We start from the raw sequence: 21,524 nt of genomic DNA, 5'->3' as shown, positions 1-21,524 counted from the left end.
CCTGAAGTGGCACAGGTTAGCCAACACTGGTACTGTAGCTGGTCAATACTGAAACCAGGGATATGTTCAGTGACAAATATTCCTAAGAACAAATCTTTAAAACCTGAGAGTGTCCCTGGAAATTAGGGACAACTGTCAGCTCTGGTCGCCCAAAGGCGCATTTAGAGCAACATGTAGCTTTTAGGTTCACAAGTCCTAGAATAATGGCAGAGCATGCTGGGACTTGTAGTCCCAGTGCTTAGGCCTCAGTCTTTAGCCACCCTTATTCTCCAGCTGCCGTGTAACTACAATTCCCAGCATGCCTTGCCAGTTGCCCATCTCTGGGCTTGTGCACGCTAGCACTGGCACCATGGTAACAACACCATCGAGTCCGGAAATAGAGCGCACGGCGGAGGATAGAGCGGCCGGAGCCGGGTCCTCCAGCAGTTCCGGTGTTAGAGAACACATGTGTGCTGTCTGCTGCGGACAGTGACCGCCTCCTGCTCTGGGCCCAGCATGGGGAAGATCTCCAACAAGAAGCCTCTGGCTACGGCCGCAGCCAGGGTCAGCAAAGCCCGCAGCGAGGTCCGCGGTAACCCGTTCGAGGTGAAAGTCAACAAGCAGAAGTTCAATGTGCTGGGCAGAAAGACCAAGCACGACGTGGGGCTGCCGGGGGTGGCCAGGTCCAAGTCTCTGAAGAAGGTAAAATAAATATATAATATTATGATTGTGTTCTATATTCTGTCCCCGGGTGTTGTAGAACTATAAGTCTCAGCAAGCCCTGCCAGCTTGTCATTAGCCCCAGGGTACCCATCCTTATCTGGTATGATCACCTTGCAACATATGACATGCACTGCAACTGATGCACATGTATATAATGCATTGTAGTCATGCAGCATCTGTATTTCTCATGTGTCCCTAATTATCCCTGTTCTCTGCCTGTTTCACTTTCTGACACCATCCAGTGTCTTCCCTGCTGCTGAAATCCTTATCTCCAATAATAAGTTATAGAGGAGGTGACTGCAAATCAGATATTATTTCACATATATTATAATCAATGTTTTAGTCCTATATAATGTATGAAGCTCTGATAACCCACAGACCCTGGATTAAAAGATCTAACCTGGCAAGTTACCTATATATTACATTTGCTGTTGTGCTTTGGAGCTGTCACTCTTTCCTGCCTTCTATGGAAAACTTCTACTGCTGATTACAGAGCCCGATTGACCAAGACTGACAAGGCTGCAGCCTAGGGTGCGAGGCTTTTGGAGGGGTGGGAGATGCAACATTTTTTGGGGTGCAAAATTGTGACAGGAAGTGGTATGAACTGAAATTTATTTTGTGATACAAGAGAATAGTTGTTCTTCAAAGTTAAAAAGAAAACGTGAAAAGAAAAACGTAGTAAGGTTTTAATCTTGACTTATTCCCATGGTAAAGGCTGAAGACATTTAAAAAGTCATTTGGAACTGAGTTTCAAAATGTCGGGAGCATAAACATTGGGGGGGGGGGTGAAGTAAGCTGGATTTTAACTTAAGGACAAGTTAGTTTTTACCCACCGTGTATTAGCCTGGCGTGAAAGGCAAGGGTGTGATACAAACGTATTACCTAGAAGGGCCCGATCCATAATAATCATGGCTAACTAGAAAGTGGCTATATGGTTTTACAGAATTGTTGGTAAGCTGCAGACCAAGCAGTGTGCTGTGCTGTGCTGGGCCTAGTTAGAACTTAAAATATTAGCAGCTAGAACTATAGCTCTGGTGAACAGAGCGAGATTTTTTACAGACTTACAGTAATGGTAAGCCTGATGTATATACCAGGTGTATTATTGTAAAATGTATTGTAGCTCTGTGTAAGAAAGTGTTTGTCATTTATTTTTTTTTATCTTAAAAACGAAATCCACTGTTTATGAACATTAGATCTAATATTTCCCGTAACCTAACATGCAATAGAACCCCCCCCCCCCCCCCCCCACACCTAATTCCTTTACTTTTGGAATTGCTTATACCCATATGTCCCTGTATCAGGCTAAGCTAATTGGTTGTCATAGGAACCAAGTGACTCTTGTATAGTGGCGCTGTATATGAGCATCTCAACCCGCTCATGTGTTAATGTGCTATGCTGTGATGCTTTATTTGCCCTGGTCGTTTGAAATTTTTCATCATCTGTGCAAGTGGGTGACTTATCTGTGAGCACTGGCAGTTTGATGTTGGCTATGATGTGCCAGCAGGGAGGTAGCGCAGCCAAAATAGTTTAACGCTAGTTGTACAGGACTGCGGAGGGTAGGTGGGGAGAATCATTTATAAAACGTGTTACTTAGATGAGCGGAAGGATTGCAATAACCGTAGTGGAATTAGCTTTAATGGTGAAAGTCTGTGGCAAAGATTGTGCTTTATACACTTGTAATACCGGTTGGGTTTTGTCAGTAGAGACCTGTAGAATTGGGACCACAACTCAAAATATTTTACCCTTTCTAGTTATATATAACATGCAATATTGTGGGATATGCATCATTTGTTTACATAGCAAGCTTTGTCCTCTTGCAGGTTTGTATTTACATTAACCTGACTTACTTATAGCAGATCTACCAACTCTAGGAGAATGTTTCCAACTGCTATTTATGGTTTTAAAATGTCAATAATTCTCCATTGAATTTTGCTTTGTTATTGCATCTTTGTGTTGCAGCTGTGTGATATTAACGTTGTCATTGTAAACTTGCCAGCTGGTTGTTATTTCCAGGAATACTATACTGTACATGGATTTAATGATGATTTGGTTTTAATTTCTCAGCGCAAGGATACTCTTCTGAAAGAGTACCAACAAAGGGGAAAGTCCAGTGTGTTCCATGACAAGCGATTCGGAGAATATGACACAAAATTAACTCCAGAGGAGAAGATGTTGAAGAGATTTGCTCTAGAGCGAAAGGTACAGAGTGTAATACTAGATTCTACACCAGTTTGTAGCTCCTCTAGTTGATTGACTATAATACATGAGTAAACTGAACCTAATAACATATACTGGAAAAAAAGAATATATATATTATATTATGTGACAAGTTGAGTCTTGTGTTTTGTTTAGAAGTTGCTTACTGACCAGTATCATATTTCTCTAAAAGTATACCACATCCATAGTGATTTGTTTGTTTATAAAAATACATTGCTGATAACGGTGCGCTATATCTTGCAGCATGTTTCTGTGTGTTTTTTTTAACCTCCCTTACGTGCATTATTCATGAGGCGGAGAAGCTCTATCGTCCCAGAGCGACGATAGAGCGATACGTGGACTGTCACTCCAAGACGCTGCATTTACATATAGAGAGATCTGTTTTCTGCGGCCTCTAGTGACCTCCTTTCACATATGTGAGGAGAAGCATTATATGGAGCTTCTGTCATTGTAACATATGTCTTTAGTTCAACTTAAATGATTCATTTGTTTTTATAGAGAAATGTTGATAAGAAAACCGTCTATAACTTGAATGAAGAGGAGGAATTGACTCACTACGGGCAGTCTCTGGCTGTGCTGGAGAAGCTGAATGACGCTGTGGACAGTGACAGTGATACAGAGGAACGTGGCGCGTTGTCAGGTGAGTAGTGGTACAGGTTGTGTATGTATGTGTGTGTGTATGTGTATATATATATATATATATATATATATATATATATATATATATATATATATATATATATATATATATATTATAAAAGCCTAGCGGCGTGTGTTAGTCTGTGTGTGGAAAAAACTACCGGGTGACAGAGTGCTCAAGCTGCAGCGCCACCTGCTGGGTGGAGTTATATACTACACTGACCTACTAAATTCTTAGCATTATCTAATATCTATTATATAAATGTCTAGTGGCGTGTGTTAGTCTGTCTGTGTGTGTGGAAAAAATAAAACCAAGCTGCAGCGCCACCTGCTGGGCGGAGTTATACACTGACCTACTAAATTCTTAGTGTGTGTGGGAAAAAAAATTCAGAAAGGGCTGAAATTTGGTATACTAAGATGTTTTTAATTTAATTGTTAAAAGTGTTTATAAAGATTTAAAAAAAAATATATATATATATTTCTTGAAGGAGAAGTGACAGTTGGGAGTGGTTGGTGGTTGCCGGGGGTGACAGTGGGGAGTGGTTGGTGGTTGAGGCCTGGGCTATGGTCCAAATGCATGACAAGAACCTTTTTAACACCTTAAGTAGCTTGATTTGACTAGAATGCATGAGTATCATGCACGGGTTAACGTGTGTGTATATATATATATATATATATATATATATATATATATATATATATATATATATATATATATATATATATATATATATATATATATGCACGCACTTTTGTGGCTGGTTTAGTGTTAAGAGCAGAATCAGCGCCTGGGTGCAAACATTGCACCTGGACAAACCTGTGCTGCAGTGAAGGGGGGGGAGGGGGTTAAAATGCGCAGCCAGATTTAGAGTCGTGAGGGGGTGCAGCCCGACTCTAAAATGCAGTGTAAAAATAGCGCTAGTCAGTGTGTGCGTGCAGTATGTAAGAGCGAATTTACCCTGCATGGGGGGGTGGGGATTTTAGCCTGGGGTTCAAGACTGGACTGAGCAGCCTATTAGGAACATATTTTTTTTGCAAAATCTTTTTTTGTTGTTGAAAATGACACGGCGTATACAAACAACAGAATAAATGCAGATGAGCAGTATTGCGGGGTGTATGTTAAATGACATCATTCAAACATTTGGCATCACCAGTAGGGCGGCTTGTTCATCAGACTGGGATGGTTGGTGAAAAGTCCACTTGCCGGACTGTTGGGAGTGTTTTACGGACAAACCAAGTGTGATTGTTTAACTGCTTTGTTGGAGAGGGAAAGAGGGGGAGGGCAAAGTGAGGTAGTGAGTGGGCAGGGGGGGGCCTTATTATTCCATTGTGCATACAATGTAGAGTCTTTAAATTTGATCCATTCAAACCAGAGTAGGTAATATTCTCTGTATTTATCAGCCGTGGAGTAGGAACATTTTAAAGGCGGGAAAAAAGCAGATGAACCAACCCATGGTAGCCCGCTATGGGACCAGCATGGGGGGGGGGTGCCCCTCTGCCCCACAGCCCCTCTGCCCCACAGCCCCTCTGCCCCACAGCCCCTCTGCCCCACAGCCCAGCCTCTCCTGCCTGCATGCAAACAGTATTTGCATATCTTGCAATGCATCAAAACTTGCACCAAACTCTAAATTCACGTTGTGTAACAAAGTGAATTAATTAGTTTTGTGTGTTTTGATATAGGTAATGTTCCTTGATATAGATAATGTTCCTTCTCCATGTTTTACAACCCATTATATCTGGTAATTTGTCAGTAAGAAAGTTTTCTGTGTCTTTCTACTCCTGTTTCTCCCACACACCCCTCATGGACAGGATCCCTCGCTGTTCCTGATGTCCAGTGACACTAATTCTTTAGGTCTAGCGAGATCTGCCGCGAGCCCGTTTCACTAGAGTCGGGGCTCCGTCTTTAACAGTCATTTATTTACATCACTTGGTGATGTCGCTGCTGGAGATAGTACTCTAATTTCCTGGGGTTCCCAGTGTGCTGCTAGGGGGGAGGATAAGAATATGAGGGATCCCCAGTAAAGTGTGGTTACCTTCTGACTAGATGCAGGGTTTACATGTCTGCGCTGGTTATTTTAGATTCAGTGTGCAATAAGCCTTAGAAACCAATCGGCCTTTAGCTTTTCATTGATCCAATGCGGGTACAGGATGACTGTAATTGTCTGGTTGTTATTGGTTTTTGCACTTTTCCACTTTGTAAACATCTGTCTCCCAGTGTTTTGTAGTTTGATTTTCATATTAACAACAAAACAAACACAACCTTTCCCAAAACAATATACCAAGGTACTTCAAACAGATACAAATGCATTATAATCAGGTATTTGGGGAAAAAACCCCGACATGGGTAGTAATAGTGAAAATAGGGGTACAGATCAGCAAGAAGCAGCACATGTTTGTTTGTTCCATGTATCTCTTATTTATTACTTAGAGATTTTCTGTTATTTGCTCCCTACACTAAAAAGTGTAAAACTCCTCGAACGTTACTGTGACCATATCGGGTAACTGATTACTATAATAAGAGTTGGTATTTTTGCAGCGGAGTTAACGGCCGCACATTTCGGGGGAGGCGGGTTGCTCAGGAAAAAGGCTCCATCCGAACAGAAAGACGAGGAACCTGATAAGCCAAAAACGCGCAAAGAGTTGATCGACGAGCTGATTGCCAAATCCAAGCTGGAGAAGGTTTGTAATATTACTTATTTAAGGTCATTCTCGTCAGGCCCAATAAAGGGGAAATATTTGCCTTCACTTGGGCAGTGCGATGGTTTGAATAGAAGTCAACCATTGAAGCTCATGTGCGATTGCTGACTCTAATCTTCCCCACGTCCAGTGTGACCAATACTGGTGCCACCTTCTCATTGCCTGGCCGGTTACAGGTTAATGGTGATCACCGGTCCCATCTCTCTGCTATTTACTAAGTGTTTTTGTTTCATCCTTTTTCAAAGAGGGAACGACAGAGTCAAAGAGAGAAGACATTGGAGTTAACGGAAAAACTGGACAGCGACTGGAAGAACATACAGGAATTATTATCTCGCAAGGCTCCAAAATCCGAGAGGAAGGTAGAGGTGGAAATGCCAAAGGTAAGATGCGTCCTCGTGTAGCATAAAGATGTACAGAGATCAATATCACTGATTTGAGTGTTTAGTTTTTGTTTTAACTATTTATTACTTGTTCGTTTACTAAATATATGTAGAACGATCCTGCTTGTTGGCTTTCCAATGACTTCTTTTAGAGAGAACCTGTTACATTCTTCTAACAATTAATAATTATGGAGGTTGGATGTTACTATTGTATTAGATTAGTTTATCTAGAAACTAGATTGAGTATGGATGCTTGTTGTATAACATTAATAAAACCCAGAAAATTACACTTTAAAGTTAGTTTACTGATATACTTTTATTCTCCAATACAGTGATTATGATGTGTTTGGTGTGGTGCATTATGTACAGTACGAATAATAACCCAGCCAATACTGCACCTAGTCTAAGCAAACTAGTAGTGTCTTCATGATAACGTCAGTTGGGTTCAATGCTGATATCCTCTAGCGGTATCCTTTTATAGCACTTATGTGTATTGTTGCACATCGCTTTTTTTATCCTTTTTTTTTTTAGGTTCTCATTTGTTTGTCATTTTATTTTCTCTTTTATCTTTCCCCGTAGCCTAATGACTATGACAAGATAGTCCGTGAACTTGGCTTTGAGATGAAGGCTCAGCCTTCAGACAGGATGAAATCTGAAGAGGAGACCGCTAGAGAAGAACAGGAGCGACTGCAGAAACAGGAGGTACAACAACTGCTCGCGTGTAGATGACAGTGGTGATACATGTGGGGTATTAGCACTCCTTACTGTACTTGGTCTTCATCTCCCACTCATCCACAGTGTTTATTTGTTTTAGAATTTATTATTTTATTTTTATTTCTTTAATGGCTGCCATAGAACAACTTACAGCCATTCAGACCACAGGAATGTTCACAGTATAACAGAGTATTTCAGGTTTTGTGGAGGTGATGACCTGTCCTCTGGTGTAATAATGTTAGTGAGGGCAGATCTGCATGTGACGTAGTGGCGTGAGAAGGTGAATGGAGGCAAGCGGGAAAACCACAGATTAAGGGGGAGATTCAGATGTCGGCGATGTGGCGCGCGGAGATTGCCGCCAATTGTGGTAGGAATCGCTCATATTTTTTCCTTGCACCTCTATGAAAAATGAGCGGAGATTCCAATCGGCGCGGGGTCTCCGCAGACGTTCCAGAGACATCTCGCACCGAATAGGATCTCCCCCTAAGATCTAGATAGCAGAAGGCGCTGCATCTCCCAACAGCACAAGATGATTGTGTCCATACATCCAACTTGTTTTATTTAAAATACACCCTGCCTACTGGTAGTAATATGTCATCTCGCCTTTGACTACATGCAGTGGAGGCAGACCTTTTTATTCTTCTGTATCAGTGTTCATTAGAAGGCAGCCTATACATTCACTTCCAGCCAGTGACGTCGCTACGGTTCATCGTTCTATATGAAACCAATAATGAGGGGGAATCAGTGCTTTGCTCCTTATTCAGTGCTTGTATTTCAGGCTGATAGACTCCGCCGCATGCGAGGGGAAGACAAGAGTAAGAGGAAGCCCAAACACATCTCTGCCGATGATTTAATGGATGGATTCATACTGGATAAAGATGATCGTTTGATGCTTTCATATAAGGTAATGTGTGCGTCTAGGTAGTAACAAAGAGACATAATAAGATTGTGACTTGCTAACTTGCTTTAATGACAAGTAGGGATTGTAAGAGAGAATCTGTTTTATGTTCTATTCCAATTTAAAATGTTCTAGTAACCCCTTAAAAACCAGAGGTGGTATAAACCTGTTGCATCTTTTAACTTTTTAATCTGCCCTGGCAAAGTGTATGTTAGTTTTTTCTGGTTTCTTTCGTCACATATTGAAATAGGTTTTTCATTTATGCCCTTTACCTAGGGAGAAATGGCCAAAAAAAAAATCCTTATTTTCCCAAACGTCTCCCACGGCCACTTTTACTTACAGCAATCCCAGATAATTACCCTAAAATGTATTTTCTCTTTCATCCAGTCTGGGGGACACTGCTTACCATCATTTTTAACTTTTATTTTTAAACATCTTGGCTTCTTTTAATTTTTCGATATGCGTCTTGAAATATCACTAGTACTTGTAATTAGGCTCTCCTGCTGTGTCCCGGAGGCTGTTTTCGCTTCCTGAGCCTGACCATCATGCCTGCAATATCATGTTAAAAATTGGCTTGATAATATTTGGGGATCAAAGATAAATTATAAAAGATAAAGATGGGAACTATAAAATATTTTTAGATTACTGACATATCTCAGAAGTAGTATAGTATGGGCAGGTTTAATCAATCCATTAATGCAGTGAATTTTATTTGACAGGACGGGAAGATGAACCTTCCACAGTCTGAGGACAAAGGTATTCTGAAGGTTAGAGAGGTGGATGAAGAGGAGGAGATGGTAGACGCAGGAGACGAGGGCTCGGATGACATGGAGGGGGGCGACGATGGAGACGAGGGCTCGGATGACGTGGAGGGGGGCGACGCTGTAGACGAGGGCTCTGATGACGCAGAGAAGGACAGTGATGCTGGAGATGAGGAAGTTGATGGTAGTGATGAGGAGGGCTCGGAAGGAAGCAACGCTTCGGACGATTATTCTGACCTGGAATCTAATGCTGGGAGCGAGGAAGGAGACGGTGAAGTGCAAGTAAAAATGAAAAACAAGACCAAGCACAAGGAAGTAGAGGCGGACAGTTCTCAGCTCCCATTCACGTTTGAGGGTGAGTTTCTACGTAAAGTCTGCAGTAGAAACTAGTTTAGCCCTTTGGTTCTAATAGCTCTTCTTACTGGTTCACTAAGTGGTTCTATTCCACTCCCTTAACTACAAGCTCCTCATTCTTAGTGAAACATATTTTTGTAGTACTCCACCACTGATCCCTGGTGTAACCAACTCCATTCAGGTAGAAAGTGGTTAATAAAGCACAATACCTTAAATAAGATTGATCTCTTCGGTTAGAATGCCTGCGTGCCACAAGTTATTGTGTACAGTGATGACAGACCTGATGGATAGAAGGAAGTCCGTCTGCTCTTATTATTGGGGTCTATATCAGGATATTTGGCCTAATACAGGATGTGTGCAGTAAATGCTATACCTGATGGCTATGGCGACTATCCTGTCTGGCGATTCCTTTCTTGTTCCTATCCATTGCCCGTCTAGTCCATTGGTGCATAAAGCTGTAATCTCTTTGTGGAACCCTGCTCAGTTATCAGGTAGGACGGCCTGGACCTAAAGAGCGGGTGTCTCCAAAGTTTCCAGCCCCTTTGCGTTTGTTTGTGTGTGTGTGTAGCTATATGTAAGGGTCACGTTTCTGTCTTTAGCCCGGTATAGCTCAGTGCAAACTGACTTACACATTGCAGCATATTTAAGCAGATAGCATTTTATTTTTTTTACTATTTATGGAGTTTGGGTTCTGGCTTCTCTTGATTAAAAACAAAATAAATAGTGGTTCTAGCATTGACTAATCCAGTGGATCCCAAACTTTCTCAGTTCAAGGCACCCTTAGTGTCCATAATTTTTTCAAGGCACCCCTAAGCCAAAATAATTACCAAGTAGTCCCCCACCTTGCTTACCACTGGCCCTGGCCATGGCACCCCTGTGACATCACCGCGGCACCCCAGGGAGCCGCGGCACACAGTTTGGGAACCACTGGACTAATCTGTAAGAAGTATATGGACAATGGGCAGTAATCTCTTACAGAAACTACCATTTCAGTCTTTCTTATCGAGTGTCTGTAGCTTAATGTATGCAGATATTGGGAGTTATAGACTCATCCGTCAGTCTTATGTGTGTGTTTTGCTGTCAGTTCCGGAGGCGTATGAGAATTTCCAGTCTCTGCTAAGTAGGAAGACTACAGACCAGCAGCTCCTCATTCTGGAGAGGATTCAGAAGTGTAACCACCCGAGTCTGGCTGAGGGGAACAAGATTAAGCTAGAGGTGAGAGATTCCTCATGCATGCGAGTACCTCTGGGGAATGACGAGGTCATTCCTCGGACAACTTCAGAAGTCAGAGCGCTGTCATTCTACACCCACCTTCATATTACCCGATCTTTGTGTTTTGCTTTGTCATCATGTTGTCGTCACAAAGAATCAAAATTAAAGTTTTGTTTTACATACTAATTAAGAGTTGGGTCATTTTGCAGAAACTATTTGGGTTTCTTCTGGATTATATTATGGACCTGGCCGGACAGGAATCCCCCGATCTACAAACTGTTGACAAGATGATCATGTAAGTAACTTATTTAGTATCCTTGGTAGATTTAATCTAGCGGTAGACCCTGAAGCAGTGATTCATTTCCTCCTGCTTGGACCAGAATTGACAGATCTGGCAAATTTCAAGAGATGATTCTTCTGGCAATGCCGGTGGTGCCAACTATAATTCAACGGTTGTGTCTAATCTAAAGGTACCAGGATGGTCTGCTATATAAAGTACTAGGTGGCTGTTTGTATTGTATTAACCTCTATGTAGTGCCAACATATTAAACTGCACTTTACAGTGAATGTTTGTCATTCACGTCAGTCGTTGTCCCAGATTGACCTATCGGGAAACGAACACAGACGTTGAGTGACCATACAAACTTCACACAGAGGGATCCCCGGTTGGAATAGAGACAATGTCTCCCTTTTTAGTATATTATTTATAAAGGGAAAGATGCTTACTCGCAATCAAATTGGATACAAGGAGGTGATTCAAGTATCTGTTATCAGATTGGCTACATTGTTGATTTCTTTCAGTAGTTTAGTTCTGGCCAGTAACAAATTAGTTAACTATGATCACTATTCCTTTTTAGAAGGTTTGATACATTTACCCCCTTTTTCCAAACTGTCAAATCGGACACTGATCAGGTTGGATGACTAAGTCTGCCTTTGCTTGAGGACTACTACTGGCTACTGTGTTGTGGATATAAAATATCCCTTATGAGTTGCATCAATATCTCAAATATGTTCAGTTCTGGAACTATACACACGTATTTGTAAATTTTGATAGTAACGAGTAAGATTTTAGGTTTATAGGGAAGAATATATTTGCATTTTTTGCCTCACAAAAACCTGTTATAATACTGAAATTTTTTTTAATACTATCCCTGTTTCATGTCTCGTACAACAGCCCGCTGTACAGCTTGTGTCAGATGTTTCCGGAAGCTGCGGCAGAATGTGTGCGGGAAGCCTTGCGAGATATTGCTCGTACCCTGGATGAAATGGTTGAATCCAAAGGACGAGCTCCTTATCCATCGTTGCATGCGGTGTGTATCTAAAACGTGTTTACTTCTACCTCACATTGGAGTACAGCGTTTAGTTAAAGTGGACTTGTCATCTTCTCAAAGTGGAGGCAGCCATTTTGTGGGCTGGGTTAAGTTCACCCAGCCCACAAAATGGCTGCCTCCACTGTGGGTCAACTTTAAAGTTTGACACTTAAATTGTGAATGTATACAACCAGACTAGTAGGTGAATGCAGTAATGGTGACTCCCAGTTGTCTGTCTTGTAGCTCCTGTACTTAAAGATTACAGCAATTTTATTCCCTACCTCCGATTTCTGGCACCCAGTGGTCACCCCAGCCATGACTGTGATGAGTCAGTTACTGACCAAGGTAAGCGAGCCCAGGCTGCTTGTGTTTTTGTCCTGCATTTGTAGTACTCGCTTTGTGGCGTGTTGTCCGGCATTGTTGCATTATGTGACTGTTTCCTCATTGCACTAGAAGAGCACAGATAACATTGCTCTGTCAGTAGCACTTAGCACGTCCTCTTTCAACTTTAACTGACCTTCCATCATGACCCCATCCACCCAGTGAGAAATGCTTGGCTCTCAAACTTCCCACTTAATTTACCTGTTACCTGTGCTAAATAAACTAATTTTGGAAGGGTGTTTTTGTATTTTACATAGTGTAGGTTATTTACGAAGTGCCCTTGACGTGCTCTGTAAAAGGCCCTGATTTTGCACCTGGTTTGCTGCCCAGCGTCCATCCATGTACATTCCTCCCTCAGAAGACGCCTCCGCACACTAAGGGGTCTGAGTCATTAAGGAAAGTAAGGCAAAAAAAAAAAAAAAGGCGTAAATGTGATCCTAGACAAACCATGTTACAATGGCAGGGGGGCAAATTAGTTTATTACTTTGCACATAAATTACTGGCAGTTTTGTCATGTAGCACACACATACATGATAGCCTTGTTTGTACACTGAACTTTAAAGTTGATATAGGACGTGCCCTACCCCAGCTATAAACCCGTCCCCCGCATTTTAAATTTACCTCCCCCTCCAATGCAACATGGTTTTGCCCAGGTTTAAAGTTACTCCTGCTTTGCTCTCCTTAATGCACCTGGGTGTGTGGTGAGAAGGGAAATCTAAATAGACGCTTTTGTGCAAAAGTGTCGCGTGAAAGTCCAAGCTCCTCCCACTTTAGAACTGCTGCTTCCATTAAATAAAACCATTTTCAGTACTGCTCTGTTTTTAGTCTCATTTATGGCTTAAATTAGTCATGTGGAGGATACATCGGGGCTATATTTTTATTACATGTGGTGCGTGTGCCTGAAAGTGCAAGTCTCTGTAGAGGTGCAACATGGAGACTCAAAGTGAGTTCCGTTACAAGTGTAGGATGAGGCCTGTATACCGCCGACTCTGAGCCTGGTGCAAAGTAAAGTCCTTTTTGCAGAGTGTTAATGTCCGTGCGGCCCTCTGCACATCAAGGAACTGCCCGCTCAGTTCTCACATCCGTCCCACTGCATTGTGTAGGATAAGAGAACCTGACTGTACGAGCTTTAAATGTGTTACACAGACAGAATCTTACAGTACTGTTGCTGGCGAAGGGAAATAATCCTGTAATTTGTTTTCCCAGTCTTATTACCCCAGCAGCTATACTGACTGGTGCCAGATAGATTGGTGGTTCTTAAGTGCTATGTTCTTCCAACATGAGCTCAACTCCAACAGACCTAACTTGTGTTGAAATTCTTACCAGTTATATATAGCCCAGGCAAGTGTTCCATATTTTGTCACTGCTGCAGCCATATTATCAGAATTTGTAGGATGCTCAGGTTATTTTATGCTTGTGACTTTTTTTTTTGATTACCACAGCAAGGACGGGCTGCTCTCTATTACACAAGAACCATGTAACAGGTGACTCTAGTTGTTGGATGCTTCGTTATGTCAGGAGTCACTAAGAAAGTGGAAACACTGTGTAATAACTTTTTAGTAGAACGGAATTCCTATTTGTGTGCTTAACAAAAAATTAGCATCTGTAAAGGGAGCACCCTCGTCCCTGGCGCCTGCATTGCTGTGCAGTAACGAGGGATCTCTGTTTCAGTGTCCTGTGTCCTCACTGGAAGATGTTGCTGCTGGACTGTTCATCTGCTGTATGTTTCTGGAGTACGTATCCTTGTCTCAGAGGTTTGTTCCGGAGCTGATAAACTTCCTCCTGGGGATTCTCCACTTGGCCACACCCCGCCAAGCTTCTGTGGGTAAGTGCCCTCCTGTGATTACCTTTACAGAGTTTCTGCAGTCATATGACAAGTCAGCTTTCAATTATAAGAGAATCTTGCTTTACTGGAATGGCTGCATGCACTGTAACATTAATGATATTGTATTGCAAAACTATAGTCACATTTGTAATAATATAAATCCTTTTCTTCCTTGTGATGGATAAAATACATATGTTTTATAAACACATAGTGGGCACTGGGTTTATGTCCATTTACCGGTTTCTACTTGCATCAATATTATGGTTTCAAATCCTGTCACGGGTTATTGCAGTCTGCAAACCACTAATCGTGTTCTAGATAACATGGGTCCAGCAAACAGCTGCACAATGTTGTTCATTCTTTTGTTTTGGCATGTTTATATCAAGTTTTTATTTTTCTTAGGCGTTGACTGAAACATATTATGTGTTCACATCCTATTAAACATGTCCATCTCGCTACTTGGAGCAATAAACACAGGTTTTTGTTTTTTTACCCTGGCTCCAAACTGAATGCTCTGTGCTCGTTGTAAACAAAACTCCATCCATCTGGCTGACTGTTGTGGAATAGCTTTTTAAATTAATGAAATTATGTTAATGTTTTGTCTACGCATCTTAATTTAAGAAAATACTCTAATGGGTTGTCATAGTCAACCCATTCGCAGCACTGTACTAGTATACAAAGCAACTCATATTTTTTTTTTCTCTCTCTATAAAAGTTTCCTTTTTAAAAAGATCTTGGTTTATTTTGGAACAGCGGTCATATTATCCTAACTCCTGCATGGTGGCCCCCGGTTCTCTATCCTACGAGCCTGCTGTAGCTCTGTAGAAATTGTGGCGCAGGCAATCTGGTTACATCCAATGTTGCATTTTAATGATCTGCCAGCCAATGGGCTTAATGGCTTATTCGTGTGATGTGACTAGTTCCCTGGCTTGTGACAATTTTGCCCATTCGATAAGGGCAGCCTTCCAGATATCGTGTATTTCAGTTTGTAGACTATACATGTTTTTATTTACTTTGTTTTATTGAGATAATGTCTCTTTATAGGTTATGTAAATGATGGCATAAAGTTATGTTTTGTTTTACCTGTTTGCACAAGAATTGTTCTCTCTGTATAGTGCCATTATATTCCACAGTGTGACTCGTAAAGTGTTATTCAGACTAAATAATGTTCACAAACGGTAATCGAATGCACCAAATCAGCGATGTAGCCGTTGGGCAGTGTCCTATTGTGGTCCAAATTCTTCAGGTTTCGAATTGGAGTTTTTTAAGGTGTGTTTGGCTAGGGTCCAGACACTCTTGTTATTGGTCTTACAGTGCCTGTATATCCAACTGTCTGGGTGCGAGAACTGTCAGTATTGAAACTGCAAGAGACACAACCTGTAGCCAATCGGATCATCTGAATGATCACGGCAGCAGGAGATGAGTGTACTGATCTAGTGGGAGGCAATAAGCTGTCCTCTCATGTGATTGTGTATGTACGGACAAGGCTGCATGTGAGGCAAACAGGAAGTCACAGACTGAGAGTTATATAGTGGAAGGAGCAGGGTTCCCCAACAGCACACAGTAGTGATGTAAAGCTCCTCTCACACTGATGCTGAGAGATTTTAGGGTCAAACGCACCTCTTTATAAAACAAGTTAATACATTCAGATTCTTGGTTTTGTAGTAAAAAAATCTGGCGTTGCGGTTTAGTGCATTGTACAAACCCAGAGCTGCTGATGGTTTAGATCTACTTTATGACGGACGATTAAATTTGATAATTGCTGTTGGTATGACAGAGGGTGTCTCATAGAGAATACACCTATTAGCCCATGGAACTGCTGGGTTCTGTCTTGCTGCAGTTATTGTGTTATCAACCTGCAGCGTCATAAAATGTGTGTGGAACGCACAGGTTGTGGATTTTGCCTCGTTCTTGGGTTGTGACTGCAACTATACGACTGCGTTTTTTTGGGTATACATCTGCCTTTACCTATCAAAGCAAAACGCACGTTTCCTACCTCTATCCAGTTTCATATCATATATCATAGATCGTAAACTGTTCACTTGTCAGTGCTAATCTAAGAACGGATTGTTATATTTAGTTATGTCTAAGCACCTATAGTTGTTTCAAGTATATTATTCAGCTCCGTAGTACAAGGCCATATTATATATCCAATATTTTATTTACTCTGTCTATTATGCTCTCCATTGGTCCTCTGCAGCAGGTGCAATATTAGGAGAGAGGGTGCTTCTGTAACTGAGACAGTGACTGACAGTCGGGCAGACTTGCTCTGTAGAAATGCACAGTGCCCATTGGTGGATTCACACAGAGAGGCAGGGCCAGTGATGTCACAGCAGCTCAAATGACGGGAGTTTTTGACTTTTTTTTTTTTTTTTACCCTAAGGATAGACCCTGTCCTTAAGTTGTGGAAGGGGCTTCATATGTTTATAACCTCGGGAGATGATATTTACACTTTTAACAGAGCTGCAGTGGAATGTCAGATTAACAGTGAATGGTTCATGTCTGAATATTTTGGGATTTAGTGGTCCTTTAGGAATACTTTAACATTGTTTACTCAGGTCATTGTTGGGTGCATACGTTCCAATAGAAACCAATAGAATATCTTATTTAGAACGGTAACATTTTCCACTTCCAGTTTTTTATGTTGTACTCTGCGATGTAAAATGCCTTTCTGTTAATATTGTCAAGGTTTAGAAACGGAACACCTGCTGATCTAGCGGAACTCACAGCGTGATGTTTGGAACGCTCTTATTCTTTTATTGTTTCTGCTTCCTGTTTGTTTATCCTTGTACCTGGGTCGTGATGAACTTAGTAATCGAATTCGTTGACTTAATTACCAGGCAGGAGAACGGAATCTTCTTTCTCTCCAGCTGCTGCTTGTAAATCATCCAGAAAAGTCTCAGCGTGAAATAATTTTAGCAGGATTGAAAGTAAAAGAAAACCAACATTAAAATTTTTCGGATTTGAATCATAAAGGTAGAATACATTGTTTAGTATTTTATCCTGACGTTCCACTACAATGCTGTTGAATAGTAAAGTACGATCTCCGTACTACATTACAGACATCCCCTACTAAATCTTTAGGACATTGTTTTAATGGGATACATTTTTAAAAACAAAAGCTGAGAATGCAGTCACTTGAGCTGCTGTGACATCACTGGCAATGCTGTAGTGTATGAAGCAGCCAAGCCACACAGTGATAATTTGTCAATATTGCTTTGCATGAATGTAGTCAGTTTGTGTCTTTTCTAGTGTAGTATCTTCCCGCAATCATAGCAACTTACTGCTAAGGAGTGAGAGAGCAGGGATGTTAGTATCTGGTTAGGTATAAACACTCCAGTTATGTATCATAGTGGCTTTGCTTGCCCCTCTTTTAAGGCCTTCTACCTAATAACCTTTTGTACACCAGTGACACCATGTGTCAAACATTTTTGACCTCTGGTTGTTCATTGCAGTTTTACTCTCATCTGGGAGGTCATTGAAGGTTTCTTAGGCTTCCCCAATGAAACAATCTGTAAATGGTTGTACCGGTCGGATCTTGAGAAGAGAAGGATGATCACTATGTGGTGCCTCTATAAAAAAAAAAATGTTTACATAGGTAACGCTGTAGAAGGAGAACGGTTACCCACAGCATCCAATCAGATTTACCGATAAAATATCTGGTTGTTGCGGGTTACAGCACCGTTTTGCATATGTGCCCCAGTACACATTGGATCCAGCTGCTTTTGCCGATGTCCTGCCTCACATCAGGTTTTTCTTGGCAGGTTACGTTATTGTTCCTCCATTTAAACTTCACGGCAAGTCCTCCGAGCTACTGTTGACGGACAGTAACGAGGACGCGGAGACCTGGGTGAAGAGCGGTCTGCCGCTGACGGCAATCAATGGTCTGAACACCGAGAGCGACACTGAGATCAATCATTATAAGTGAGTATCCACCACGCTTGTTCTGCTTATTCTGACCGGCTCCTCCTGGCTCTTGTTCCTGTGTTAGTCCAGTTTGAAAGGGACCTCCAGTCCCTGATATTTGTTCCCCGGTAAAAGTGGTGGTTGTTGTTCAATATTGCTTTAATTTCCTTTTAATACATTACTAACCTGTCTAGATATTCAGGTAAGTCACCAGTCGGCATCTTTTAAAGGTGTGGTCGTTGGATGACTCATGTCCGCAATTGTCACATCTTGGCTACATTAGCAACTTTAGGAGAGCATTGTGTTCTGAGAGTCTCGGTGTGTTTTTTGTGCTTTTTTTTTTTAGATTATTTATTATTATTTTTAATGTATTGACTTGAGAAATTGTTCACCCACAGGCTGACATGTGTGGCGGTGAGTTTGGACCTGGTAAAAAGATGTGTGGACATGTATAGGTCTGTACCAGCTTTCCAAGAGAACTTTAATCCAATCGCAATGCTTATCCGTGAGCATCTACCACGAAGCGCGTATCCTCAGGGGATCCAGGTAAAAAGATCTTTTCTTTTGCAGCCATAAATTACGTGAAGTGTAAAAATACTCACTAGGATTCTGGTAAATCTGGTCATACACAGGTTACCATTCCTTTAACATCATTTGTGTTCTATCTTCTCTCATGGAACATGATGTTGGCCCAACTGTGTACAAGGTTTACACTCTTCTGTAGATGGTTGGATTAATCTCTGTTAGCGGCAATATAGCTTTTCCTAGAACCGATAATATCATGTACATATTATTAAGGTTGACCAACAACTGTTCCCTCACCAGGATCTGTGCGGTAACTTACTAGACGATATCGAGAAGTACAGCAAGAAACCCTACACTCCTCTCGTGTTTGAGAAACAGATGCCGGTCCCGATGAAAATGTTCACCCCCAAAGTCATGCCCGTGTGAGTATGTCGAGAGTGAATTACTGAGAATGAGCGTCTCTCCAAATAAATACAGGCTCTGGTTTTTTTTATTAATATTTTAGCTACATATGTGTGTTACACACATACATACATTCACAGGTGTCTATTTCATGTTTCTTTTATTAAAGATAAGGCGTCAGCACATTATTTTAATGTTTTGCCAAGTTAATGCTATTTAATTACAAAACTATAACTTGGGGACACTGGTTCTGAGCCATTGTGAAGGCGCGCCGGCCTGGAAACATCGACATGTGACCTTTCTAGGCCATGTGTCCTGCTCTCTTGGTTTCTCACCGATCTCTCCCCCGTGACAGGCTGGAGTTCGGCAAGAAGCAGGGCTGTAATAGAGTGGAGCGTGAGCGCAAAAAGCTGATCCACAAACACAAGCGAGAATTTAAGGGGGCCGTCCGAGAAATCCGCAAAGACAACCAGTTCCTGGCCAGAGTGAAACTGTCGGAGAACATGGAGAGGTAAGTGTTACCTGGATGCTCTCATTTGTCTACCTTCTACCCCCAGTGTGGTTTGTACGTTCTTCTCCTTACACACTTTCATTTCTACCTTCTAACGTGGACTTCTTAATTGTTATCCCCAGGGATGCGGATAGGAAGAGGAAAGTGAAAGAGTTGTTCAATAGTCTGTCGACGCAGGAGGGCGAGTGGAAGGCCTTGAAGAGGAAGAAAATGAAGGGGAAGTAACATGGACTTCACATGTTCTGAGGGATCTGCTGTAAGAGACAGACTGGATCTTCTGCTGTCTGTTCGCTATGAGGACAGCATAGGATTTTTTTTCCATTTTATGGGAACAATAATCAGTACAATGGTTTTCATACCTTTTTATGTAATATTTTTAAAGGGGTCATTTAGAAGCTGACCTCCTAAATGCATCGCATAGTGGTCTGGAAGTAGCTTGGAAAACGGCATATACCTTTTGAATACAGAGACTCTTCCTGTGGACACTAGACTCCATATATCAAACAGATGGCTTTTAATGTCTGGTGTGTAAAGAAAGGAAAATGTGTGTTTCCACTTTTGGTGGAATATATTAAAACGACTGACTTCTGAAGAATTGTGGCCCTGTTTCTGACCTCAAACACCAATATATGCACTGGAATATAAATCTTGGCAGATTTACCAATGTTCGTATAGGCAACCTAATCTGTGGTCCATTGTTGTACGATGTTCCCAACCCTCTGTCTATTAAAATATAACCCGATCATTGGAATGTTCACAGAAACAGAACATTCCAAGGAATGAGTGCGTTGATTCTGTAGGTGCCTTTGAACTGTCCAATGGCGTGATTGAATGTGGACAGAATTACACGTGATTGGGACAGTGCCATTATGTGCAGCAACAAAGAATGAGAGTTGTATAGTGGAAAGGAGCAAGTTCCTCCTACAGCACATGGTAATCACTTGAGGCTCCTGTAAAGCTAATGCAGGAAGATTGTGGTGTGAAACAAAGTTCATACATCCTGACCTAAACATTATAATCCAAGTGAGTTGTTAAATAAGTTACAAATAAATCATGGGAACATTCTGGCATACAAAGAGGGTTTATGGTTGCCAAAAAAGTCAACTGTTAATTTGGGGAGAAACATTAAATGTAATTAGAGCTTAATCATTTATTTGTTAAACAGCATGTGATGTTTAAAGGGTGTATGATCACCTGAATTTTGGAATTTATTTAACACATATTAATGAATCCCGGGATCACAGCGTTTAGCAGTTGTTCACACTATGTATCAATGTTTTTAGCAATTAAGAGCTGCACTTAAGTGGTTTAATCACTTGCGTGTCACTATACAAAAGAAAGCGTGTCATGAGCGTTTTCCAACCTGCAGAAAAACAGCTAGAGAAGAAGCTCTTCAAGACTATGAAACATTTTTTTCCCGTTGGCAGTAAAAACTTAGCCTGAGAAGATCTAAATAGCAGTTTTCTGCAGCTGTTTAATCAGTGTGACAGATGCAGGAGAAACAAGAATACTGTGGAACACTTTTAAGTTGAGCTGCTTTCTGCTCTCTGTTCTGCCACAAAATCTGCTTGTGTGACAACCTCTTAAACAAAAATCAATTCAATAAGACAGCCGGGTGAAAAAAAATACACTGCTCTTTCCTGGAGGGATAAATATAGATATAGCTATCATGTGATGCTATGTTAACGAGGACAAAGAGCAAATGTTTATCCATAACATTACAGTTAAACATGAATGGATGTGTATCCAACTACTTATCGCTGACTCTCTTTTTTCTTTCTCACTCATTTGCTTGTCGCCAGTTACCCAGCCAGGCTAAGTCAATGAAGGTTGGAAGAGGAATCGTTATGTGAGACTGACTGATGTGCAAACCTCTTGTAGAGACACAGTGGGCACTCACATAGGCTGGAAAAGACACTCTGGTCCATTAGGTTCACTGTCTCATAAATACAAATAGCTTTGATCTAGAGCAGGGGTAGGCAACCTGCGCTCTCCAGGTGTTTGTGAAACTACAAATCCCAGCATGCCTTGCCACCTATCTGCAGTTTATCTACTGGCAAAGCATGCTGGGACTTGTAGTTTTACAACAC

At 41.4% G+C, this 21,524-nt stretch overlaps 1 protein-coding gene across 1 annotated transcript; it reads left to right on the top strand.

Annotated features, from left to right (window-relative positions):
• Positions 1–412: 412 nt before the first annotated feature.
• NOP14 (NOP14 nucleolar protein) lies at positions 413–20,029 on the top strand. Its single transcript, XM_075194341.1, has 18 exons — positions 413–681; positions 2,767–2,901; positions 3,418–3,559; positions 6,095–6,237; positions 6,501–6,635; positions 7,215–7,337; positions 8,128–8,253; positions 8,967–9,363; positions 10,447–10,577; positions 10,784–10,869; positions 11,749–11,884; positions 12,128–12,229; positions 13,937–14,090; positions 17,855–18,014; positions 18,395–18,542; positions 18,822–18,943; positions 19,279–19,434; positions 19,557–20,029. The coding sequence occupies exons 1-18, from the start codon at positions 496–498 to the stop codon at positions 19,657–19,659; spliced, it is 2,685 nt and encodes an 894-aa protein (XP_075050442.1). The 5' UTR covers positions 413–495; the 3' UTR covers positions 19,660–20,029.
• Positions 20,030–21,524: the final 1,495 nt, after the last annotated feature.

The sequence above is a fragment of the Mixophyes fleayi genome, chromosome 1 (genome assembly GCF_038048845.1).
Source record: "Mixophyes fleayi isolate aMixFle1 chromosome 1, aMixFle1.hap1, whole genome shotgun sequence".
NCBI lineage: Eukaryota > Metazoa > Chordata > Amphibia > Anura > Limnodynastidae > Mixophyes > Mixophyes fleayi.
Note: the sequence above shows the minus strand (reverse complement) of the source record. Positions and strands in the feature narration are given on the sequence as shown.

Bases quoted from the DNA above. Each gene is read 5' to 3' on its own strand.
- NOP14 (XM_075194341.1), top strand. From the start codon at position 496: ATGGGGAAGATCTCCAACAAGAAGCCTCTGGCTACGGCCGCAGCCAGG. The intron at 2,902-3,417 runs GTACAGAGTGTA...TTGTTTTTATAG, and splicing joins GATTTGCTCTAGAGCGAAAG to AGAAATGTTGATAAGAAAAC. The intron at 10,870-11,748 runs GTAAGTAACTTA...CTCGTACAACAG, and splicing joins ACTGTTGACAAGATGATCAT to CCCGCTGTACAGCTTGTGTC.